Source organism: Dendrobates tinctorius, unplaced genomic scaffold, assembly GCF_039654945.1.
Source record: "Dendrobates tinctorius isolate UK_male_01 unplaced genomic scaffold, ASM3965494v1 ptg000120l, whole genome shotgun sequence".
Taxonomy (NCBI): Eukaryota; Metazoa; Chordata; class Amphibia; order Anura; family Dendrobatidae; genus Dendrobates; species Dendrobates tinctorius.
Window position 1 is genome coordinate 25,313,028 of NW_027361788.1, and position 27,379 is coordinate 25,340,406.

At 43.8% G+C, this 27,379-nt stretch overlaps 1 protein-coding gene across 1 annotated transcript; it reads right to left on the reverse strand.

The window, feature by feature from the left end:
• Positions 1 to 6,060: 6,060 nt before the first annotated feature.
• On the reverse strand, positions 6,061 to 27,163 carry CCDC22 (CCC complex scaffolding subunit CCDC22). The gene is made up of 17 exons (XM_073590968.1): positions 26,882 to 27,163; positions 25,094 to 25,271; positions 23,664 to 23,796; positions 21,077 to 21,183; positions 17,151 to 17,229; positions 16,902 to 17,071; positions 16,580 to 16,786; positions 13,290 to 13,355; positions 12,855 to 12,971; positions 12,658 to 12,777; positions 9,765 to 9,881; positions 9,366 to 9,467; positions 8,659 to 8,766; positions 8,398 to 8,493; positions 8,257 to 8,316; positions 7,086 to 7,160; positions 6,061 to 6,540 (listed from the first exon to the last, which is right to left on the reverse strand). The coding sequence occupies exons 1-17, from the start codon at positions 26,929 to 26,931 to the stop codon at positions 6,427 to 6,429; spliced, it is 1,899 nt and encodes a 632-aa protein (XP_073447069.1). The 5' UTR covers positions 26,932 to 27,163; the 3' UTR covers positions 6,061 to 6,426.
• Between the last annotated feature and the right edge of the window lie 216 nt (positions 27,164 to 27,379).

Here is a 27,379-nt window from a genome sequence, read left to right on the forward strand (position 1 = left end):
ATGAATATGTATATCTACTTCTACGAACACTCTATATATGCTGTATGAATATGTATATCTACAAAACTATAGAACTACAGAATTATACTCTATAAAATAATTACATGTAACTGACTAATACATTGTATAACACTTTTACACAACATATAATTTCATTTTTTTAGCCAAATCCTAAACCCAATCTTATTTCTCTGTAAAAAATGTCCTGAAAAATTCTTGCTATTTTGAAATTAACGGATTCTCTGAGCAAAGTGTTCAGTTTACAGGCCATGATCTCACTCACCACCTGCTTCTGTCTGTCAAATTCCACCATCTTTTTACAGAAAGAAGATCAGAACTTTGAATTTTTCTTAACTCAATCTGTGAAGTTTTTTCGGTGGTCTGCATCATTTCATACGGCATAAAGCAAACATGTGATTTTCTTCGTTCTTCATAGATTTGATTTCGGGCATAACTCAGTTTATGAGATTTCAATACAGGCTTCTGATAAGATTTTACTCTGACTGTCTTTGCAAAATTAGCATGATTTATCCTCCATACACGATTCTCATGCTTTCTGGCAAAATCAAGGGATTGCGCACAAATAAAGAATCTTTTTGCGACGCAATAACACAAGATACAGGATTTAGAAACCCAAATTTGTTTACAAAACTCTTAATCATGGACTGTGTTTTGACATTCTCAATGACCGTTCTGTACAAGCGATCAAATATGGACATGAATGTATAGATACATTCCTTCCAACCAATTCTTAATTTTTGAAGAATATCAATATCTGGATAATTTTCATTTGATGCACAAAAAAAATCAGAATTTTTAATCTGTCTTTATCATTTAAGTTCGCATGTGTTTCACCAGATATCCTTAATGATAACTGCCTGGAAAGGGTTACAGGAATCCGTATTTTAAACAACTGTTTTTTTTCCTCGTTAGTCAAATCAAACTTGTCAACACAGCTTTCAAAAACCTCAGAGTTTCTACAAACATGGATTTTGTTATCATATGCAGGAATGATTTTGCATATTTTTAACAAATTTTTCCTAACGTCTATTTTTAGTGGTACGTCTTTCCCTTGTACGGCATCTACGTCAGTTCTGAAGTCTCCTCCTACTTCTCCATCTTGTTCCATGTCTGCAAGGTCACCTTGAATAGCTGCTGCTGCAGATATTTGCCTTTCACCTTGTAACTGCTTCTCCACATTACAATGAATCTCGGGAACATCAATATTTTCCTTTACACAATCATTTTTAGATTTCTGACACAAGTTTGTGAAATATATCTACCATTTGTAAAATATTTTTCAATTTCTCTCTTTCTCTAGTAAAGGATATCAGCTTAGAATCTAACTTTAGATTTTCCATTTCACATTGTGCATATAAGCTGAGCCATGAAACGTCTAAATTAGACTCGTCTACAGACTTAAATTTCAATTTACTCTGCTTAGAAAAAGATGTAATGACATCCATGTTTCTTACCTTGAAATATCTCAGCTTGTAGTTCCTTTGATGGACAACGCTGGGCTCTTGTCTTCACACGTCTATCTTCAGCACGTCTGGCACTTGTAGTACTTCTCAATCCATCTGGCAATTCTTAGTCCTCACTTCATGGTGCTGTCTGATTCTTGTGACTTGTACATAGTAGTGGAGTGCCTGATAACTTGCACATCTGACATTAGCAAAGTTCATTCCCCCTTTTGGGCAAGTTGAGGGAAATCCACAAAATAGTACAAAAATTCAGATCTGGCTGGCTCTCCAATGTTAAAAATGCATATTCTTGTATATTATTCAGGACTTGTTACCAGATGTGACACTATAAAATATGACAATATCTTATAAAAAAAATGTAGTGGCTTATTTGGATTCTTCCAAAGAAAAGATTACAGAAAAATATAAAAATAGGTGCATTATTATAAAGAGATTGTCCATTTGTTCATAGATCCTTCTTTCCTAGAACTCTGAAAAAGGCGTCTGTCTTGTAGTACGTAGCTTCCCTGAAGTCACATGATGATTAAGTTACATACCAGCTGTCCATTCAATTGTTGTAGCCCAGCATAGATGACTCCTCGAGTCTGTGTCTCATGGTGGTAGGGAAGGAGAAAGAGCCCCCTCTGATGGTAGTGAAGGAGAGTGCCCCCACCTTAAATATCCGTCTCTCAAAGCACGTTGTCTCTATATATATACACACTCACTGGCCACTTTATTAGGTACACCTGTCCAACTGTGTGTTAAGACTTAATTTCTAATCAGCCAATCACATGGCGGCAACTCAGTGCATTTAGGCATGTAGACATGGTCAAGACAATCTCCTGCAGTTCAAACCGAGCATTAGTATGGGGAAGAAAGGTGATTTGAGTGCCTTTGAACGTGGCATGATTGTTGGTGCCAGAAGGGCTGGTCTGAGAATTTCAGAAACTGCTGATCTACTGGGATTTTCACGCACAACCATCTCTAGGGTTTACAGAGAATGGTCCGAAAAAGAAAAAAAATCCAGTGAGCGGCAGTTCTGTGGCCGGAAATGCCATGTTGATGCCAGAGGTCAGAGGAGAATGGGCAGACTGGTTCGAGCTGATAGAAAGGCAACAGTGACTCAAATTGCCACCCGTTACAACCAAGGTAGGCAGAAGAGCATCTCTGAACGCACAGTGCGTCGAACTTTGAGGCAGATGGGCTACAGCAGCAGAAGACCACACTGGGTACCACTCCTCTCAGCTAAGAACAGGAAACTGAGGCTACAATTTGCACAAGCTCATCGAAATTGGACAGTAGAAGATTGGAAAAACGTTGCCTGGTCTGATGAGTCTCGATTTCTGCTGCGACATTCGGATGGTAGGGTCAGAATTTGGCGTAAACAACATGAAAGCATGGATCCATCCTGCCTTGTATCAACGGTTCAGGCTGGTGGTGGTGGTGTCATGGTGTGGGGAATTTTTTCTGGGCACTCTTTGGGCCCCTTGGTACCAATTGAGCATCGTTGCAACGCCACAGCCTACCTGAGTATTGTTGCTGACCATGTCCATCCCTTTATGACCACAATGTACCCAACATCTGATGGCTACTTTCAGCAGGATAATGCGCCATGTCATAAAGCTCGAATCATCTCATATTGGTTTCTTGAACATGACAATGAGTTTACTGTACTCAAATGGCCTCCTCAGTCACCAGATCTCAATCCAATAGAGCATCTTTGGGATGTGGTGGAACGGGAGATTCGCATCAGGGATGTGCAGCCGACAAATCTGCGCCAACTGTGTGATGCCATCATGTCAATATGGTCCAAAATCTCTGAGGAATGCTTCCAGCACCTTGTTGAATCTCTGCCACGAAGAATTGAGGCAGTTCTGAAGGCAAAAGGGGGTCCAACCCCTTACTAGCATGGTGTACCTAATAAAGTGGCCAGTGAGTGTATATATATATATATATAGTTGACATTTACCATGAGCTAAGCTTACATATGTGGTGGAGTTGACATTTACCATGAGTTAAACCTACAAAAATAGCCTATGTAGTGTCAGCGAAAGCAATGCATTCAGTACAGAACTGAGTGTAATAAGAAATCGATTAATATTTAACAAAGAGATTTTTTGAGTTGAGAGCGGAAGTGAAAGCCTTCATGGAGAAAGATGGGGCTGCTGCTCCTGTGCTAAGTGATCCAAAATGGCTCATGGACTTAGCTTTATTTGTTGATATCACACATGAGCCTAATGTACTGAACAAGAAGTTACACGGTCAGGGGCGACTTGTCAGTGCTGCCTATGACAACGTGAGAGCATTCTCTACAAAACTTGTGTTATGGAAAGCCCAGCTTTCTCAGACAAACCTTTGCCATTTCCCATCATGCAAGGCGCTCATGAAAGCAGGCACACCATTCAGTGGTAAGGAGTATATGGATATCATTTTGAAGCACAGGAGGAATTTGATCACAGATTTGCAGACTTCAAGACGCACAGAGCCACATTTCAAATTTTTGCAGACCCCTTCTCCTTTGATGTGCAAGATGCCCCTCCTGTGCTTCAAATGGAGCTCACTGACCTGCAGTGAAACTCTGAACTCAAAGCCAAGTTCAGGGAGGTGAGTGGAAATGCAGACAAGCTCGGGCAATTTTTGCCCCCCAGCTTCCCTGAGCTCTCCCGAATGTTCAAGCGGACCATGTGTCTTTTAGGGAGCACACACGTTCAAGCGGACCATGTGTCTTTTTGGGAGCACATACTTGTGCGAAAAGCTCTTCTCTACCTTGAACTTCAATAAGTCCAAGTACAGGTCCAGACTTACTGATGAGCATCTTCAAGTCCTACTGAGGGTCTCAACTGCTTCCTCCCTTAAGCCAAATGTGGCTCGGCTATGCGAGTGTAAGCGCTGCCAGATCTCTAGCAGCAAGAAGTAAGCAGAAGAAGCCATGTTAAAAACAGTTTATGTTCAATGTTCCATTCATGTTCAGAAAGTTAAATGTTAAAGAACTGTTAATACAGACATCTGAATAATAATAATTACATTTCTCTAGTCAGCAACTATATGTGGTTTCTTCAATCTTCTATATCTGCTGTATTATCATTTTATTTATTTATTACTGATTGATTTATTTTTTTCTTATGATTTTGTTAATTTATTTTTATTTTTTAACACAATATAAGATGAAAAAATAAAGACATTTGATAACATTGGAATGTTTTTGGAAGAGCCTTTCTTGTGGAAAACCTGATGCGTCCCAGCCTCACCCAGATTCTACCTCAAGCAGCCCCTGGGTAAATTAAGTTTGAGACCCCTGATATAAGGTGACCAGAGTAGGTCACATGAGTGAGTGCCTGGATCTGATTGGAGCACGTGTGGAATGTCCCAGAAGGCCGACGTGCTAGAGGGTCTTCTGCCCTCCTGAACAGCACATGCTGAGGCCGCGGACCTGGTGAGGCCTGTGTATATTGGCCTGTTTGTGTGGGACAGTCCCCAGGAAGGAATGGACGTCCTGAATGAGAAAGCAACTAAGAAGGTAACCCGGACAGGGTGAGCTTACTGTGTTTTAGGCGAGAGCCTGTGTACTAGACATAGTACAGCCTGTGTGACCACAGGTTTAACAGAGCGGAGCTCTGTCATGAACATTATGCTGTTTGATTTAAACCTGTTGCTGTATATGGTTTATGCTGCCTAATAAACCACATGGACTGATTTTTGTTGAAAAATCCGTGCCAGACCTGGTTAATCGGCTGCCAAGCGAGTGTCCCCAACACGAATAACAAGTGCTACCTTACACCATCAAACAAAGAACTTTTGCGTCAGAAGCAGAGTGAAAGCCTGGTGGAAAGCATGACAAGACACATGAAAGCTTTTTTTAAAAATCATGGTAATTCCACAAAATATTGACTTCTGATCTCTTCCTGAGTTGAAATATTAGTATTGTTGTTTGTAAAAAAAATAAAACACAAAATTTATTTCTCGGAAATTCGGAGACATGTTGTGAGAAGTTTGCAGACTAAGAGAACAATCTACATTTCACTCAAAAGTATACCTATAAAGAGAAAAATCAGACAAACTGAACATTTGAAAGTGGTCTCTTAATTTTTGCCAGAGCTGTGTGTGTGTGTGTGTGTGTGTGTGTGTGTGTGTGTATATTTATTTATTTATATTCCTAATTATTTAAAAAGAATAAAAAATATATTAAACGTAATACCCTTTTCTTGTAACATATAATCCTAAATAAAAAAAATAAAAAAAAGAACACAAATTATATATATTTGTTATCACCGGATGAGTGACTGTTCATTAAATAAAAAAAAAAAAAAAAAACAAGAATAATATATAGCTTTTTCAATGTCACCCAAGGGTGTCTGCATTTACCTAGAACTGGAGCTGATTGATCGGACATGCTTTAGCTTTAGTCTCCGTTGTTTATGAATCAGAGCTGCAAATTTGCTCAAGATACTGCTGAAGCAAACTATGGCCAGTGATCTACAAAGACTTGTGAAAATCAGAATGTGTCATCGTTGGCACTATTTTTTTTTTTTTTTAAATCATACAAGAATCACGATGGCCGCCACTCCCCAGACTCAGAGAAACTGCCCCACGCACAATGTCAGCATCAATTTGTCTTTATAGAAATGTTTTCATTTACAGATATGAATGTTACAAAATGATTTGGTTTCCTCCATAAAAGAAACTTATAGCTAGGACTCCCCCACCCCCAAAAAAAAAAAAAATTAGGCTTCACGTACTGCACGCTTCACCAGGGTGGAACACTGACTTCCGCTAACTCGGTACTGCCTTCTGCAGGCCGCATTCTGCACAGCATTTCCAGCACAAAAAAAAGTTGTGCAAAGAATTCATAATGTGAGGTCCAATTTCGTTATGGGGCGAGTACAGTATTATGAGAAATGTGCAGTCTATGTATAAGACTCGTGGATAACTTCAGCTGAGAAGATGCCAAAGTGTCAAGCTTCTCTTAAGTCTGCCTCATGCGACCCAGCAGCAGAGCATTCTCTTGTTTAATGGCCTTGTAATCTTCCAAGATCTTCTGCAGATTACTAAGAGTCTTTTTAGCCGCCTCGGTCTCTATCTGCGAAGACAAGCAAAAAAAAAAAAAAAGCGTTAAGCAGTCCGTGGTCACCACCGAGAATTAATGCACTGATATGTTCACTATAACTCCCAGCATGCTCTGCAACAGACTTCAACAATCAATGAACTCCTAGACACGTTAGATAAAAAACAGGTGAATTTCACTGATTTCATCAAATCGCTTTATAAGAATGGCTCCTAACAGCAAATGTCACTGAAAGGATGAGCGGGCATGTTGGATTTCAACATGCCCAATCCATTATTCCCTTCCTGTGCAGGATAAATCTCTATCAAATAGTTTCTGGCACCAGCTTATGCTCCTTATAACATATTTCTAGTTACACCACTTATTATCCATACTGGCCGTCTTCTTGAAGAAGACCTCCCCTATTACAGGACCACTTTTTAATGTAATTTTGGATGGCTGTCTCCAAGAGATTTCACTATCAGTGTATGACCAGTAATCTATAATGTGTTATTATCTGCGTGATGAGCTAGTTAGGAAAAAAAAAAAAAAAAGAAAACCAATAGCCGCCACCCATTTACCTGCTCTTCTAAATCACGGATCTCTCTTAAGATGGTTCCTGTGTCCTCAATGGTTTGGATTAGATGGCTGCAATTCTAAAAACCAATGAAAAAAAAGTGAAACCATGTAAAATATAATACTAATCAGGCCATACCAAGGATACATGTGCATATGTGTACTGCTAGGTGACCCCTAAATCAGCTGATCCCTCTCTCCTGTCTGCAGCGGTCACTTGCTATACTACTTTGTATCAGTGCAGCAGGGAACAGCTGCAGACAGGAGAGACAGATTAGAGCACGCCCACACTAACACTGTGCACTCAAAAGACTCCTGCAGTGTCCATGTGAGTGACCTGTCATTCCTCTCTCCTGTCTGAAGTGGCCTCACACTACCCTTTATTGTACCAGTACAGTGGGAAGCCACTGCAGACAGGAGAGCGGAATGGAGTACATCCATTAAAACTGTGCACAAGCACTTCATGGGCTCCTGTAGTGTCAGTGCGCAAGTGCTGGGGCAGGAAATCAGTTCAGGCAGAATTCACTCTAGGCAAGCAGGCACTGTCCATCAATATAAGGGGAGATGCGCCACACGGTGACTGACAGGACGGTATGGCGCACTGAGCCCTTGGCCACACTAAGAGTGCACCGATGCTCCCTCATTTGCATAAGAAGAACAATGTTTTTTACTGACAAACTAAGCAAGTTAAAACTATGCTACATGGGTGGTGATTTTATAGTGGCAAAGTCCCATCTATAAGTCGATAAAATTGTGTTTTAAAGGTGACAGAATCCCTTTAAAGGGATAAGCCCATCTCACATTGTTAGAATAAGCCAGCACTTTACGAGTGACGGGGGGCCAACCTCTAGGATCCTTGCAAATCTGCAGGTTGTTTGTTTTGAAGCCAAATTTATAAATGCCTTATGCCAAAATATGAGTTTTTTTGTTTTGTTTTTTTTTTTTTAGTACCTATGACAAAACTTTAAAAAAAATTATGAGAAAAATGGGATGAGGTTACGTTGTTATGAATGCAGAGCCACATAAAAGTTGCATATTCTAGAGAGGTCATATAGGAACTGTCATACAAAGGTGCAGAACAATTACACTTGTGTTGCATCCATTTTTAACATGCATAAAAGTCACAAATGTCATGTTTCTTAGAATTGTGGCCCTCGGTCTTTAATTCTCTTGTACCTCATGTAAGGCAGCCAGGTATTTGTAGACCTTTCTGACAGGTTCATCTTTCTTGGCATCCTGTGCAGGAGACGCAGAACAGGTTAGCGTGCACATAAAGAAATAAACGGGGGGCAAGGACTAAAACCGGGGTTGACGTACTTTAAACACAAGCTCGTCAGTCACCACAAATGTTCTGTCAACTTTTCCTGTCAGATTATTGATCTCTTTCTGCAGATCTTTAGTGTCTGAAAGGATCTGATCGGAAAGGAAATATTAAAAAAAAAAAAAAAAAAAAAAAAAAAAAAATCACCAACAAAGTAATAGTGCCAAGTGGCATCCAAGTACATGCAGGAAGCGATCATGACTGAAGAAGAGGGGCTTCTAGCCAAATCAGAAAGCTTGCAAAACATTTTTTTATACCTTGGTGATGTCTTCCTTTTGCTTCTTAATATTGCTTACAATCTCTAGGATTCGTTGGGTGTACGCAGCGCGGGAGACGTCCTTAGGCAGGGACTCGTACTCAGAAACCTAAGTGGAATTACAGATTAACACGGTTGTAGGAGGCGTCAGCCATATTATCAGACCAGCGCTTGGCTTTATGGTCATAGTACATTAAAGGCAATGTGCTTTACTGTATATCACATTTAGCCAAGGTGCAGACATTGTAGTCATAAAAGGGCTATTCACTAAAAAAAAACAAACAAAAACAAAAGCAAGTTATACCCTTATCCTATGGGGTCTGACCTCTGGGACAGCTCGAGAAAGGGGCTCCGACGCTCCATCTTGAATGGGGAGGATGTGCAGCAGCTGCTCCATTCATCGTGTATGAAAATACCGAGTGCTGTGTTTGGCAGTAGCATAGAGGCAGAGCATGCTCCATTCAAAGCCTCAAACTCTGGATCCCTGGGGTCCCCCTGTGGTCAGGCCCCAAGCGATCAACGAGATATCCCCTATTCTATGAGAAGGGTATAATTTGATTTTTTTCCTATTTTGAGTAACATCTTAATCATACCCGCTCCGCCAGTAATGCTATACAGTGTGATGTGGTCCAGAATAACAGTGTTGGATCTAGTTATAAGGACCGTGGTGCTATCATGTATACCAGTCTCTATGGGCCTTCTCCTCACCAGCTGTTTGTACAGTTCCTCCTTGCGTCTGGCTTCATCTGCTGCAGCACGAATTTTGTCGTATAAATCCCTGACATCTTTCATCCAGCGAGAGGATTCATCCTTTTCAGAGAACAGAAAAATATTAAACTGGAGGGATTTCACTTCTAACACCACCACCAAAGCCTGAGCCTATTACCATCTACAGGAAGAATATGGGGTGGCCTTATTGCCTGCGGTCTACCGTCACATCGACACAGTGTGCGGTTACTTTCTCCTAAAATATTGGCTGTGTGACTGCTCTATGGTGAGGGCTACTGTAGATGGCAGGAATTGTTCTTTTTCATGTTTGCAAATTATTTTGGAGAGTGCAGATTCTGCACAGAGATGAAGCACCCCCCTCGTGCCAATGTCGCATACCTCTTTTTCTTGCTGGAGTCTCTTCATCTCTCTGTATTCGTCCATCAGCCGAGCACGATGAGCCTCCCACTGTCCCTCGAGATTTATCATCCGCTGGGTACTGCCATCTACCATAGCCTGCAAACAGGAGAAGCAGAAGAAGATGTCACATACAAACAGCCCTGTGTTCGCTGCCTGTAACTAGTCTGCCATGTATATACCAATTGTAATCACCTGCATATAAATGAGAACCGATAGCCCACTGCCCGGCGTGTGCTCAGGGGATCATACAGCTGTGGCCTGGTGTGCAGAAATCTGCTACTAATAACGCATTACCAAGGAAACCATAACGGGTGTTCTGTGCCGAGGTCTCAGCCTTGGATTGCACTCTATTCTTCTAGTGTCAGTTACTGGTAGGATAATCTAGTAGACTCTCGCCCTTTCAGCTGTTTTCAGGTAACAGAGTGGATCATGGTCATCTCGCAGACTAATAGATGAACAGCGCCATTAAATATTACTAAAATGTTATATACAGTGCATGTTACAAAGCACAGATGAAGGAGCGGTGCCTACATATCTGAACATTTAGGTAATACAGCATTGTCCAGATATCAGCAGTGGAGATTTGCAAGACCCGTTCCGCCAGCCATGTCGTTAATCAGTGGACGGGAGCCACAAGAACCTGGTCCTACCTGCCAGCCCAGAGACCCAGGCAATACTATTTTATGTCTGCAAGTACCCGGACACTACTACCTCCTCCATGTCTGTAAGTACCCAGACACTACTACCTCCTCCATGTCTGTAAGTGCCCAGACACTACTACCTCCTCCATGTCTGTAAGTACCCAGACACTACTACGTCATCCATGTCTGTAAGTACCCAGACACTACTACGTCATCCATGTCTGTAAGTACCCAGACACTACTACGTCATCCATGTCTGTAAGTACCCAGACACTACTACGTCTTCCATGTCTGTAAGTACCCAGACACTACTACGTCATCCATGTCTGTAAGTACCCAGACACTACTACGTCATCCATGTCTGTAAGTACCCAGACACTACTACGTCATCCATGTCTGTAAGTACCCAGACACTACTACGTCATCCATGTCTGTAAGTACCCAGACACTACTACGTCATCCATGTCTGTAAGTACCCAGACACTACTACGTCATCCATGTCTGTAAGTACCCAGACACTACTACGTCATCCATGTCTGTAAGTACCCAGACACTACTACGTCATCCATGTCTGTAAGTACCCAGACACTACTACGTCATCCATGTCTGTAAGTACCCAGACACTACTACGTCATCCATGTCTGTAAGTACCCAGACACTACTACGTCATCCATGTCTGTAAGTACCCAGACACTACTACGTCATCCATGTCTGTAAGTACCCAGACACTACTACGTCATCCATGTCTGTAAGTACCCAGACACTACTACGTCATCCATGTCTGTAAGTACCCAGACACTACTACGTCATCCATGTCTGTAAGTACCCAGACACTACTACGTCTTCCATGTCTGTAAGTACCCAGACACTACTACGTCTTCCATGTCTGTAAGTACCCAGACACTACTACGTCATCCATGTCTGTAAGTACCCAGACACTACTACGTCTTCCATGTCTGTAAGTACCCAGACACTACTACGTCATCTATGTCTAAGTACCCAGACACTACTACGTCTTCCATGTCTGTAAGTACCCAGACACTACTACGTCTTCCATGTCTGTAAGTACCCAGACACTACTACGTCTTCCATGTCTGTAAGTACCCAGACACTACTATGTCATCCATGTCTGTAAGCACCCAGACACTACTACGTCTTCCATGTCTGTAAGTACCCAGACACTACTACGTCTTCCATGTCTGTAAGTACCCAGACACTACTACGTCATCCATGTCTGTAAGTACCCAGACACTACTACGTCTTCCATGTCTGTAAGTACCCAGACACTACTACGTCTTCCATGTCTGTAAGTACCCAGACACTACTACGTCATCCATGTCTGTAAGTACCCAGACACTACTACGTCTTCCATGTCTGTAAGTACCCAGTCACTACTACGTCATCCATGTCTGTAAGTACCCAGACACTACTACGTCTTCCATGTCTGTAAGTACCCAGACACTACTACGTCATCTATGTCTAAGTACCCAGACACTACTACGTCATCTATGTCTAAGTACCCAGACACTACTACGTCATCCATGTCTGTAAATACTCGGACACTACTATTACATACATACATACATACATACATACATACATACATACATACAACCAAGCACTACTATTTTATTCATATGTACGGATATCCATGCACTACTACCTCATCCATTTTTGCCGATATCCAGGAACAACAATCTTATCCATATGTATTGATAGCTAGGTCTTAAAAGGGATTGACCGGTGAAAACAACAAGTTGTCACCTATCCATAGGATAGCAGATGCCCTGCTGACCAGCACCAGTCGGCAGAACAGGGAATTTTTATCCCCGTTATAGAATGAAGCGTCATGTTGGATGCCGGTCTGCCACTCCATTCCCTAGGGGCAGCAGACCTCTGCACTCAGCTTTTTCCAGCAGCCTCAGAGAATGAATGGAGCTGAGGTCGGGCTTGTGCACTGCCGCCCCATTCTGCCGATCGGTGGGGGTCCTAGCAGTCGGACCCCCACCGATCAAGAAGATATCACCTGTCCTGTAAGAAGGTGATAACTTGTTTACACCAGACAACCCCTTTAATACTTCATCTGTGTGAGCTTATATCCAGGCAGTACTTCTTCATCTAGAAGTTCACACTGATGAGGTAGTAGCGCCAGTACTGATCTTGACAAGTGAATAATAATGACAATATCGGGACTTTTCTGCACTTTATTTGCCAATAATCATTTCTTTTACCTGCAATTTGGCAAGATTATTCTCAGCATCAGGTAGTAACTCCACAGCTCTCCTTTTCACCTTCACCACTCCCTCCTTTTCGTCACAGTGCTTCTGCAATTTCTCTGCCTCTGCCTCCACCTGAAATACATGTTTTTATTACTTTAAGGAAAAATTAAAGAAAATATTATTTAACGTGGTGATCGATGGGTCTGTACCTGAGCGATGGAGAGACGGAGATGCTTGGTGGTCTCAGACAGACCTTGGATATCCCGCTCCATATCCTCTATTTGCTGCTGCAGAGACAACAGCTCTTGTTGCTCGGCTTCTGCGTCCTAGAGTGGAAATAGAATCTGAATAGGTGTGTCCTGTGGGACCCAATGATTAACAGAATAAAGGGGCTGCAGCTCCATCAATGTATATGTGTGACCAGGCATGGTACTACAGCTTAGCCCCATTTACCTAAATAGGGCTTGAGCTAAAGTACCACATACAGCCAAGTGAGCAGACAAGCCATGTGCAGGTGGTAACAGTAAGTGGTCCACCTTGCCCAAACTTAGGGAGGTCCCAAGGGTTAAACTCTGACCAATTGCACATTGATGACTCCTTTAACTAGTAATTCAGTGATTGATAATCCAAATATGGCTCCATACCTGGGTGTCCTTTTTAGGAAGACTTTCAGCAGCTCTTTGCATCTGTTCAGTCAATACTTGAGGGTCCTGGAAAACAGTAAAAGGGGTATATATACTCCAAGACAGAACCTGCATTTTATTCTGAAAAAAATTGTCTTTTTGATGGAATTAATTTATTAAATAATGCTTTTTTTTCTCATAATAAGAATACATATTTGATTTAGATTTAGGGGAACGAAGGTTTAAAACACAAACAAAGATTACAATTCTCTACTGTGCAAAAAGCTAGACTAATGCATTCTTTACTGTGCAAGAAGTGACCCTATTTCTTCTATACTGGGCGAGCAATGAAACTATGGATTCTTTACTGTGCGAGCAGTGCGACTACCATATGTAGAGTCAGAAAGGAATTTTCTCTCTAATATAGAGTGATTAGCATCTGCCATATGGGGTTTCTGTATTCCGGTTAGGTCCATTTATTCCCTATGTGTACTTTCAACCTTTAAACTTTGAAATGTGGCAAAAATATATTGTAAAGAATACATATATACAGATTTATGCAGTTAGGTCCAGAGATATTTGGACAGTGACAAAAGTTTTGGCATTTTAGCTGTTTACTAAAATGTAGCAAATATAGCTATAATCAATATGGGCTTAAATAGCAGACTCATCTTCAATTTGAGGGTATTTACATTGTTTAGGAATTACAGCACTTTAATATGAAGCTGGCTCTTTTTAAAAGGGACCAAAAATAATTGTACAATTATCTCAAAAGATCTTTAATGGGCTCATGGACTATTCCCTTGTTAATCCATCATCAATTAAGCAGGTTAAAGGTCTGGAGCTGATTCCAGGTGTGGCATTTGCAAGCGGAAGCTACTGTTGTGAACCCACAACATGCGGTCAAATGATCTCTCAATGGAAAAGAAACAGACTATCATTGGGCTGAGAATAAAAAAGAAGAGAATAATCCATCAGAGATAATGAAGAAATGTTAGGGAGTGGCCAAATAAACAGTTTGGTACAGTCTTCAAATTAAAAAAAAGACATTGATGAGCTTGGGAACTCGAAAAGGCTTGGACATCTACAGGAGACAACACATGTGAATGATCGAAGAATCCTTTACATGGTGAAGAAAAACCCCTTCATAACATCTACCCAAGTGAAGAAAATATGTCCAGGGAGTGGGTGTTTCAGAATCCAAGTCTACCATAAAGAGAAGACTTCATGAGAGCAAATACAAAGGGTTCACCACAAGGTGCAAACCATTAATCAGCTTAAAATAGAAAGACCAGATTAAACTTTGCTGGAAATCATTTAAAGAAGCCACCCAGTTCTGGAAAAGCATTCACAGGACAGATGAAATCAAGATCAACCTTAAGCAGAATGATGGGAAGAAGTAAAGAGAAATCTTGGATCCTCAGCACAACACAACCTCTGTGACACATGGCGAAGGCGGTGTGATGGCGCGGGTATGCATGGCTCCCAATGGCACCGGGTCACTATTGTTTGATGATGTGAATGAAGACAGAAGCATCAGGATCAATCCTGTGTGTACAGGGCGATACCTTCTGCTCAGATTCAACTAAAGGCAGCAGTGTGGATACATGGACAATGACCCAAAACATCCTGTGAAAGCAAGAGGTGGAATATTCTACAATAGCCGAGTCATAACTAGATCTCAGCCCCACAGAGCAGCATTTCATAGGCTGAAGACAAAAGATAAGGCAGAAAGACCCACAAACAAGCACAGCAGTAAAGCATCAAGAAAGGAGTAGACGCAGCATCTGGCGATGTCCATGGCTTCCAGATTTTAGTCCGTCATTGCCTGCAAAGGATTCTCAAAGTATTAAAAAAGAAGTTCTTCTGAGCCCTTGAAACGAGGAGGGTTTATAGAAAAATAAAAAACAAGGAGAAAGGTCCTCCAACAAAAAATACTTTAATTTTTATTTGGACATGTAACATAAAATAACAGAATCGGCAAACCATACTAGAAATGAAATAGCATGAAGACACACACAGCCTCTGGGTGAAAGGTACTTTTACATAAATGAGGTAAGATGTAATTTTACATAAATATGCAAACTGGCAACAAATAATTATATAGATTTCACAGAGCACATATTTTTAATAAATAGCTTGCATTAAAGTGCATAAAATGAGGTAGAATGTAATTTTACACATAAATATGCAAATCAGCAAAAAATAAATAACATAGATCTCACAGAGCACATATTTAAAAAAAAACATGCATTAAAGTGCATAAATGCGTTTTCCAAACATTGCTGGTTTCTCACATTCAATCATTCCCCATGCGGGAAATAATGGTTCCATTAATAATATACTGCTAATGGCTCTATTAATAATATACTGATGAAGATCGTTACCAGAAAGGATCACCCAGGGACCCCCCTGACGCGCGTTTCGATATGAATATCTTCCTCAGAAGGGGTGCTGAATGGAACCATGTTATATTTTTTTCACATCCATCCTTTCTCTTCTTATAAATTTATATATTCATGTATGACTTTTTGTATTGTGGGATATTTCCCTCAGAGAGGGATGAGGTGTGAGAAACTTATAATGTTAGGATTATTTGTGTACTATGTTTAACACACAAGGTGTATTTTTCACATTTATCTACCCCTTATAAATTTTCAAAATAATCTTTTAACTTCATATTGCGGATTATTTCCCGCATGGGGAATGATTGAATGTGAGAAACCAGCAATGTTTGGAAAACGCATTTATGCACTTTAATGCATGTTTGTTTTTTTTTAAATATGTGCTCTGTGAGATCTATGTGATTTATTTTTTGCTGATTTGCATATTTATGTGTAAAATTACATTCTACCTCATTTATGCACTTTAATGCAAGCTATTTATTAAAAATATGTGCTCTGTGAAATCTATATAATTATTTGTTGCCAGTTTGCATATTTATGTAAAATTACATTTTACCTCATTTATGTAAAAGTACCTTTCACCCAGAGGCTGTGTGTGTCTTCATGCTATTTCATTTCTAGTATGGTTTGCCGATTCTGTTTTATTTTATGTTACATGTCCAAATAAAAATAAAAGTATTTTTTGTTGGAGGACCTTTCTCCTTGTTTTTCATTGCTCATTTTCACGGTCCTCCGTGTTATAATTTTCATTTGCGGTGGTTATTTTTGTAGAAAAATAGCTGCGATTCCTAAACATTGTACAGGATATTTTTGTTCAATCCCTTTAATTAAACCTGAAAGTCTCCACTTCAATTGCATCTCAGTTGTTTTTTATACACATAAACACAGCTGATGACCTGAAGATACCTGCTGGTGGGTGAACTTTTGAGCATGGGTGAATCTGGAGCCTTTGTTCTGATCCACTCCCCCTTCCACAGTGAAGGCTTTCAGCATGTCCACAAGATCTTGTGTGGATGACCCAGGAATATTATTCTCTGTAAGCTGCTGTGTGAACTTGTGGAGCTGATCCTGTATCCGTTTCTGCAAACGCTGGCGTTTTCTGCTGCGGTACTCCTGTAAGGGTGAAGAAAAGTGAACGGTACCGTAAAAAGTGTCTGCGGTGCTTTACCTTCCCTTCGGCCAATTGAAAAATCCCTAGAAGTTTGTTTGTTTTTTTAAACAAACTCACCTCCGGAGACAAACGAGAGGCAAGACCTTGGCTTTTCCACTCTGCCTCCCACTCTTGCACGGCACTGAGGTCAGATGTGTTCCTCTCAAGTAGCGAGGCTGCTAAAGAGTAGGCGTGAGGCAGCTGGGTGCTGACAGAAGGCAGGTAGCGCTCCCAATACTCCTTCCGTTCTGCAAGCACAAGAGTTGCAGAAAGTCATGAAATGACATACGACCATAGTAAGAGTCATCGTACGTCTATTATTCTTACCGGGTGGAACGGACTTGGATGAAGAATCTCCAGCAAGAGACAGCGGCTGCGCGTGAAAACGATGCAACAGGCATAAACTCTGAAAAAGGAAGAAGAAAAGCACAAAATTATTTAGTCGATGCTCAGAACTCTATATTCCTAGAACCACTGTGTGAACCCCCCAAAAAAATAAAAAAATCAGATCATTTTTATTGTGAAACATGTTTCTTTTGATATTCGTTCCTCTTTCCAGGCCAAAAGTACCACTTATTTTAGATTTCTGTTCTTCTATTGTTGTGGAAGCCTGGTCTAAACAATGCAGCGCTAACAGCTCTCGAGCTTGGAACTGCACCCCACATATGGCCAGAATCCACAGCATCCCCCAAAGACCCCACAAAGCATTAACAGTTGTTAGTGTATCTCAAAAACCTGTCCTACATGGGTGGTTACCCTATCCAGTACTTTCCTGTATTCACGCACTCCCACATCTTGTGCATTAGTTAGGACCCACCTATTCCAGATCTTTTACATGAATCTGTAGTCCATGCTCCAATTATTAGGGTATACAAAACGCCAAGTATATTAAGTAAAAGGAAGATTTGGGGCCATCTTTGGGACTCAGATAAGGATCATATAGGTCTTAATTCTAGAATTTCACTCCATTAGCTTGGCTACAAACTACTGGGGGCTCCCTATATGGCAGCCAATATGAATACTTCTCTGCTAACATAAGCTCAACCTCCATATCATCATTATGGGATGCCATGAAAGCAAGTATCCCGGTATGGATGTAAATACATATTAAAGTCACCTATTATGAGCAATGGAACCTTTGGGAAAGCGCATATTTCCCCCGGAGTATGCCGGAGGGATGTAAAGTGCTACTATGAGAATTGGATTATTATATATGGTGCAATGTGTATAAACAAAATGGCCCTTCAAATCCAACACCACCTTGTTACATATAAATGGGATGACCCTATGGATCATACGGCTTACACCTCTTGAGTATGTGGATTAAATGCGGTTTTCTTATGGTCGTGGCTTGGCCGGTCACGTGAGTAGTCTTGCGGAAGAGGAGAGATAAATTCATTGTTTTTAGCATTTCAAAGTGCAGCTGTTTTTTATCAGCTTTATAGACTTGGTTGTTGCTAGCTTGCACCTGTTCACACTACTTTGGATGTGGTCACTTTTTCTGTTTGTAGTAAACGCCTCCTGACCTGAGCACTCCTACACCCATCATCTAAGGCAGTTTTAATTAGCTGGATCCTTCCGGCTCTATAAAGTATAGGCTTTTCACCCCAGGAGAGGTGTCATATCAGGTTAGGTCCCCAACAATAAGGTACGCCATGTTGCTGGCTGTTGGGCTCTCATGAATTGCCGGTTTTATGCGCCAAGCACCTTCATTTTTTTCTGTAGCAATTTTTTGTAGTAGCAATATTGCAGTTCCATTTTCTATATTTCATACGTACATATTATAGTATTCACGTATTGTCTATGGCAGTAACGCAGTTTCAATAATCTAAGTTCATTGTTTTTTCTGAGTGCAGCTATTTTTTCTCAGCTTTACGGACGGATTTAAGGTGTGATAAATATCCCAAAAAGCATCAGTTCTCCTGTTATTCCAAACCTCATGTAGCATCATGACGTATTGATTTGGTCTTGGGCTCGGATTATATCCTCCCTCTTGTGGCTTATCAGCCTGGAGTCTTATCAGACCGTTCGCCTCTAGTGACGCCTTTATGTATTTTACATAAACCAAGGACATCTTTGTGAACCCTTTCTGGCTTCAAATCATACATGATAATCCGGCATTATCCATTCTCAAATATTGTTTTAAGGAAAACAATAACTCCGCTTCGCCTACCATTATGTGGGATGCCATGAAGGCATGCTTAAAGGGGTGCATTAATACAGAGTATTAGTAGATCTAAAACAGAGGGGAGAAATTTCTGCAAGATCTAAGGGGGAACTATTCATTTTAATGGGATCAGTGGGGTTTTTGCGAAGTTGGCAGGAGGTGCAGAAGGCATGCAATCTGCATGTTAACGAAAAAGCCAAAAATAAGGGCATTTTTTTCTCAGCAACGGGTTTTTTGAAGAGGGGGAAAGAGGGACACTTGCTAACGGCGTTTGCAAATTCTCATTATCAGTGGCGGGTTGCACTAATCTAGTTACAATGATATGGATGCCTCATCTGCTCTACGTCTTACACAATTCTGCAGATATAGTTACAATGATATGGATGCCTCATCTGCTATACGTCTTACACAATTCTGCAGATAGAATTTTTTTAAATTATTCACCGGCTCAGGGAATTAATCTGGGGATGCAAACTGCAAGAATTAGACTGTTAGCATTGCATAGAGACAAAAGTTATGGTGGCCTGGTGGTTCCAAATACGTGGGTTTATTTTATGGTAGCTCAACTCCAACATATCATGGGATGGGACAATCCTAAATGGGTTAGTGGGGGCGCGGCGTTTTCTACTTCAGCACCATTTTAAGTCATCTAGGCTATATGAAATATTAGAGGTTCATAGGTTTAGGGTTTTGCCAGGATCACTCCCATCGCTATTTCTCATTCCACGCTATGGTGGAATGTCCAAGATTGCAGAATCTTCCTGGGGTCACACACCCTTGGTTTTCTAACCTTTATCAATTAGCGGGGTTTAGGAAATGGAATTTGAGGGGGGATTCACAGATAGTCACGTTTTGGTAGCTGAGTCGATTAAAGAATTTTATCAACTACAAACTGAGTTTGGGATAGCTGCTCTGGAATTTTATAAATATCTTCAGCTGAGAAATGCATATCAGGCAGAGGGGCTTATCCTGTATACAGTCATGGCCAAAAGTGTTGACACCCTTGGAATTATTCCAGAAAATGACGTATTTCTCCTAAAAAATTATTGCAGTTATACATGTTTATTACCTTTGTGTGTATTGGAACAACACAAAAAAAAATAAATAAAAAAAAAGACAAATTGGACATCATTTCCCACAAAACCCCAAAAATGGACAAAATTGTTGGCACCCTCAATCTAAAGGGGTTGTTCACTACTAGGGACAACTCCATTGTGATCTAAATGTCTTAGGCTCATAAAAAAAATAAAAGCTTCTACTCACCTCCCGTTCAGCGCAGTTCCAGCGGTGTCGGCACTAATGTCCCACGGCTCTCGTGCAGTTGTTGTGACACGTGACCCCAGCACCTAGTTATCGCTTGTGTAACCGTCCCTGCCTTTGGACGTTTTGAACATGAAGAGGAAGCCTGGTCTGCAGCTGATCTCAGACTTCCTTTTCACGCTCAATACGTACTAAGTCGGGGACAGTAACGCCAGAGCTGATTGTGCGCGGGGGGGTCACGTGTCACAACAACTGCACAAGAGCCTTGGCACCAAAACTGCTGGAAAGACGCCAGCACGGGAGGTCAGTATAGGCTTTTTTACTTTATAAGCCCCAAACATTTAGATCAAGAAGGGGTTATCCTAGTAGTGGACAACCCCTTTAATAATTGGTTGCACACCCTTTGGAATAAATAATTGCAATCAATCACTTCCTATAACCATCAAAAAGCCATGACAGTTATTGACACAGCTTAATTTCTTGCAACACAGGTTGAAGTTTTGAATGAAACCATTGATTTCACCGTATAATGTGCTGGAAAAAAGGCAACAAAAGAAGAAAAAAAAAAAAAGGGCAACAAATTCCAATTGTAATGCACCAGAAACTGTGCACTTTATAGTGCCTGTCAGACACTCACAGAAACATTTAAAGGATTAAACAGCAGCAGCAATCAGGGCAAGCTTTGGTCACTGCTTTTAGAGATGGATCAACCAGGATGTGAAGCCCGCTCAGCTGTGGAGCCCGCTACATGCACTGACACCCGATATGGGACCCACCAGTGCATCCTAAACCCCTTTCTTCTAAAGCATCTTGGAGAAAAACCTACCTGAGAACGTTTTGCAGCTGCAGTTCGGCAAGATGGCGGCAACCAGGGAAGAGAGAGCTGCTGCTTTATCTTGGTCGCAATCTCCCTTTGTAGCACCGCAGATTTACCTAAGCAACACAAACAAAAAGAAACGTTTGTAACCACCTACCTGTGCAGTCTTTGCAATGTCATGTTATATGGCTTATTCAAAAATAATGATCGAAGGCATAAACGAAGCACAAAAGTAAAATAAAGTGCCACTAAATCTGCTGGACATAACACCCTATAAGAATAACATTTTGTCAAGGAAGGGGGCGCGGGACAGGTAGCAACAGGCGCCTTTGGCAAGGAGGGAAGGCATGGGCGTCAGGTTGCTGTTGACAAGGGAGGAGGCGGGCGCTACTGACGAGCGAGGAGAGGAGGCAGGGGCGACAGGCGCTGTTGACGAGCGAGGAGAGGAGGCAGGGGCGACAGGCGCTGTTGACGAGCGAGGAGAGGAGGCAGGGGCGACAGGCGCTGTTGACGAGCGAGGAGAGGAGGCAGGGGCGACAGGCGCTGTTGACGAGCGAGGAGAGGAGGCAGGGGCGACAGGCGCTGTTGACGAGCGAGGAGAGGAGGCAGGGGCGACAGGCGCTGTTGACGAGCGAGGAGAGGAGGCAGGGGCGACAGGCGCTGTTGACGAGCGAGGAGAGGAGGCAGGGGCGACAGGCGCTGTTGACGAGCGAGAAGAGGAGGCAGGGGCGACAGGCGCTGTTGACGAGCGAGAAGAGGAGGCAGGGGCGACAGGCGCTGTTGACGAGCGAGAAGAGGAGGCAGGGGCGACAGGCGCTGTTGACGAGCGAGAAGAGGAGGCAGGGGCGACAGGCGCTGTTGACGAGCGAGAAGAGGAGGCAGGGGCGACAGGCGCTGTTGACGAGCGAGAAGAGGAGGCAGGGGCGACAGGCGCTGTTGACGAGCGAGAAGAGGAGGCAGGGGCGACAGGCGCTGTTGACGAGCGAGAAGAGGAGGCAGGGGCGACAGGCGCTGTTGACGAGCGAGAAGAGGAGGCAGGGGCGACAGGCGCTGTTGACGAGCGAGAAGAGGAGGCAGGGGCGACAGGCGCTGTTGACGAGCGAGAAGAGGAGGCAGGGGCGACAGGCGCTGTTGACGAGCGAGAAGAGGAGGCAGGGGCGACAGGCGCTGTTGACGAGCGAGAAGAGGAGGCAGGGGCGACAGGCGCTGTTGACGAGCGAGAAGAGGAGGCAGGGGCGACAGGCGCTGTTGACGAGCGAGAAGAGGAGGCAGGGGCGACAGGCGCTGTTGACGAAGAGAGGAGGCAGGGGCGACAGGCGCTGTTGACGAGGAGAGGAGGCAGGGGCGACAGGCGCTGTTGACGAGGAGAGGAGGCAGGGGCGACAGGCGCTGTTGACGAGGAGAGGAGGCAGGGGCGACAGGCGCTGTTGACGAGGAGAGGAGGCAGGGGCGACAGGCGCTGTTGACGAGGAGAGGAGGCAGGGGCGACAGGCGCTGTTGACGAGGAGAGGAGGCAGGGGCGACAGGCGCTGTTGACGAGGAGAGGAGGCAGGGGCGACAGGCGCTGTTGACGAGGAGAGGAGGCAGGGGCGACAGGCGCTGTTGACGAGGAGAGGAGGCAGGGGCGACAGGCGCTGTTGACGAGGAGAGGAGGCAGGGGCGACAGGCGCTGTTGACGAGGAGAGGAGGCAGGGGCGACAGGCGCTGTTGACGAGGAGAGGAGGCAGGGGCGACAGGCGCTGTTGACGAGGAGAGGAGGAAGGGGCGACAGGCGCTGTTGACGAGGAGAGGAGGAAGGGGCGACAGGCGCTGTTGACGAGGAGAGGAGGAAGGGGTGACAGGCGCTGTTGACGAGCGAGGAGAGGAGGCAGGGGTGACAGGCGCTGTGAACGAGCGAGGAGAGGAGGCAGAGGCGACAGGCGCTGTGAACGAGCGAGGAGAGGAGGCAGGGGCGACAGGCGCTGTTGACGAGGAGAGGAGGCAGGGGCGACAGACGCTGTTGACGAGGAGGGGAGGCAGGGGCGACAGGCGCTGTTGACGAGGAGGGGAGGCAGGGGCGACAGGCGCTGTTGACGAGGAGGGGAGGCAGGGGCGACAGGCGCTGTTGACGAGGAGGGGAGGCAGGGGCGACAGGCGCTGTTGACGAGGAGGGGAGGCAGGGGCGACAGGCGCTGTTGACGAGGAGGGGAGGCAGGGGCGACAGGCGCTGTTGACGAGGAGGGGAGGCAGGGGCGACATGCGCTGTTGACGAGGAGAGGAGACAGGGGCGACATGCGCTGTTGACGAGGAGAGGAGGCAGGGGCGACAGGCGCTGTTGACGAGGAGAGGAGGCAGGGGCGACAGGCGCTGCCGACGGGGAGGGGAGCCAGGGGCGACAGGCGCTGCCGACGGGGAGGGGAGGTGGGGGCAACAGGCGCTACTGACCTTGGGACAGGTGCACAGTACCTACAAGTCGCGTCATGCAACATTATTAGTGTCTCTCACCCCCCCCAGATGCAGAAGTGAGAGGAGCGGAGAACCCACCCATAGGACCCAAATTATACATGACAATATGTAGTCAATAGATATCAGTTCTCTATCTGCTCTCCTCCATTACCGGCTGGCTGATCAGCATCTTCCTGAGAGTGTCTTGGAAGCTTCTCAGCCAGGAAAATCAAAAGTGCTCGAATATCCGGCTCACTACTGTATAGAAATGTCTGATAACCAACTTCTCCAGTATATCCCAGGTCCTGAGGGATAGAAAGAAAAAAAAAAAAACACAAACATTACAATGAATATTAAATATAACAGACATGGGCCTTATAATAAAAAAAAAAATTGCTCCATAAAAAGGAAAAAAGTAGAAAGAAAAAAAAGCCCTCATTGAAAAAAAAGTCTGTATGCTGTGCGTTACTTCCAAAACGGTTAAAAGTTTGTAATTTCATCCCCCATAGTTGGCACTAAGGGACACAATACACCACAGTCAGCCATAGGCCCAGAGCCATCATTTGTGTTTTCTTTTTTTCCTGTCTTGTAGCATATATTGATATCTCCTGTGCAAAATCCTTCAAAAATACACCTGTGGTTCATGAATTTTGCGCAAAAATGCTCTATTACTTTCACTCACTGTTACAGCACCTTTTAAAAGCAAAAGATGTTGCTTATTCTGCTAAAATTTGAGCAGAAAATTTCAGGCTCATATAAAATCATTTGAGGAGGGAACTTGAGTACATTTGCGCAAAAATGTAGTGACTTTTTAAAGAGCCGTAATTGATGAATCAGACAAAAACATTGGGAAGCCCCAATCCTCACCCATTATGACTACAATGCCATTTCCCAGGGGGCAAAGGAAGTCCTGTATCTCCATCATTCTCAAGATCGGTGGTGGTCCCAGAGGATAGAGCTCTTGCTATTTTTAAGTGATGGCATAAACTAATGATAAGACATCACTTACTAAGACAAAAATACCCCCTTAAAGGGTTCCCCTCCCATATTCATAAATCGGTATTATCGTATAGCACCTGGAAACACAAACAATATTGCAATTTACTGCTTATTAAAATTTTCAACCATTCTTCAGATAATAACACTTTTCTTTTCATTACAGCTCATTGCCTTGGAAACCGACCACTGCTGCTAGACAGCAGAACTTATGCAATGCTTCCTCTTTTCCATTGAGTTTGTAAGCTGGTCAGAATCATCGAAGAACGCTGTTACCTCCTAATCCAGGCCAGATTCTGCGCAGCGCTTACAAGGTAGGCAGCAGCGGTGGTCGGTCTCCTACACAACGAGCTCTACCAAAAGAAAAGAGTGAATATCTCAAGAACGACCGCAAATTTAAATAAGCAGTAAATTGCAAAAGTGCTTGTTTCTACAAGCTCTATCCGACAATATCCATTTATGAAGATGGGATATAACCCTTTTAAAGACACAGACGTTTATCTTTTCATAGAGCAGATAAGTAGTTTTATTTGGAAAGGCCAATGAAAAAATGCAATATATGACTAATACTAAGCTACAGTAGACGACCCCCTTCCCTGAGCTCACCTGACAGGCCTGTGCCAGGCTGGTGCCTATACGGAAGCGAGCCGACATCCCCGGGGGCAGGATGTGACTGAGGTTTGCGCCCATAGACGGGTTTATCACTCGCAGACATCTCACCACGGCTTCCACTATGAGCTCGGTGTTGAAGTGACGCACACTCTGCACCTCTTCTGGGATTTCTCTGCGGGGAAAAAAGTGAATATAGAATATCCGGACCACCGGACACGTTTCCCTGGCCACAGGATCACTGTGCAAGGAAAAATTACAAATTAAATTGTAAGAGGACAGTGAACGTAAAGGGGAGCCTCCTCAGACAGCAGAGCGCTGCACCCCCCAAAGGCACCGACCTCCGAGACATGGCGGGGAACACCCCTAGCTGCCAACCGCCAGTCCCCCACCTTTAGGTCAGAAACTACAGCCGCTATATAATGGGGATGGCCATTAGTTCGGTGTCACACTTGCGAGTGCAATGCGAGAAACTCGCGCTAGTCTCTCGCCTCAATACCCGGCACTGGCGCCGGCGGTTCGGACCGGAGCGTTCCACTGCATTGAAAGACATGCAGCCGCACACTCCTGTCCCGGGTATTGATGCGAGAGACTAGCGCGAGTTTCTCGCATTGCACTCGCAAGTGTGACCCCGGCCTTATTTTGATTATGATACAAACTTTTAGGACAGGTCATCAGTATCAGATTTCTGGGGGTCCGAAACCCCCACAAATCAGCTGTTATCTCAAGTAGTGTTATATGGTGCAGGGGAACCAAGGTCGCCCGGATACAGTGATACCTCCAGCTTCAGAGTAGCGCTTACAAGCTCTATACATTGTACCGCAAAGAAACTTTTTTTTTCTTACGGTTTTCTCCAGCACTGAAATTATGACTTGTTGCATATCAATTTATTAGAGGATTTGTCTTTATTTCGGTAAACAAATTGCATTTAAGTGGCCCCCAAACCCCGGCTTTTCCCCAGTTTATTTGTACTCAGGTGGAGTACAGCTGATGGCAGTGATGGGTCAACTAAGCCTCGGTGTAACTATCTCTGGAGATGAGCTGCTGCAGGCGATTGTTCTGAGAAGGAGAACACTCAGAGGAGACAGGAGCTGCCCTATCACTGCCATCAGCTGTACTCCACATGTTCGGAAATCAATGGCAGTCAAGTACACAGAGGAAATGTCGGAGTTTGGAAGCCAATTACATGCACGTTTTTACAGAAATGGAGACAAATCTGATAATAAAAGTGATATACAAAGTATGATAACTTTCCATAAGGAACAAAATTATTAAAAGTAAAATAATAAAGCGCAGCAGGGAGACACTGACCATATAACACCAGATGGTAGGGTTCCCCCTGCTGTTTTCCAGGGAATGTGGAAAGCCGGAGTAGTGATCGTCCCATTACAGGGGCTGCCAGGGACTAACATACTGATGACTGGTCCGTAGGGTGTGAAGGGGTCCTCAGTATCAGACTGGGGGGGCATCTTCAGAAAGAGGTTTCACTTTATTAGAAGGGTCAGTGCGCAGAGGTCCCAAGATGTGCAGAATTATATATTATAAGGGCGTGAGTTACACGACAATGCCCAATTAAAGGCGAGGGTCATGTGATGCCATATAAGGGTGTGAGCACATATGGAAGTCACATGACAGAACCATGCAAGTATACATGTGTGTCACAGGACTGCAGGGTCACCTCTTCAGTCACCTGATCACATGGTGCAGACAGGAGAGTCACATGACCTGAGACTAGGTGCAGCTGCACCAGATCACATGATCCCCTCCCCCCTGGTGGCTACTTACGTGCCGCATGTCCTGAGAGTGTGAATGAGGATCCGGTCCACCTCCTCCATGGCACAGCGGGCAGTGTCTCTGCACAGGATAACGGCGTGTCCCTGCTCCTACGTCTATATGCATTGACCTGTGTGTGAGCAGAGTCCTTACAGCGCCATGTCTGTGAGCAGCACTGGAAAAGGACGTGACTGCCTGCAGCTGACAGACCGCTAATTGCCCCCTCAATAGATTCTCACTTACTACAGCATACAGGAAACAGCTCACCTCCGGACTACACCCCCCACAATGCAACGCGCCGATCAGCCGCTACTTTCCCTATTCGGAGACAAGAGATGACCCCGTGACCGGAAGTTAATTTTCCTGTGGCCCTTGTCGCGGCGCATGATGGGATGTGTAGTTGACAACGTCAGGCTTTGCTTGTGTGCACACGCTCCGGATTAGGTGCGGATTTTGTAAAATCCGCAGGTTTTACCTGTGGATTGCTCTGCGGTTTTGCCCTGCGGTTTT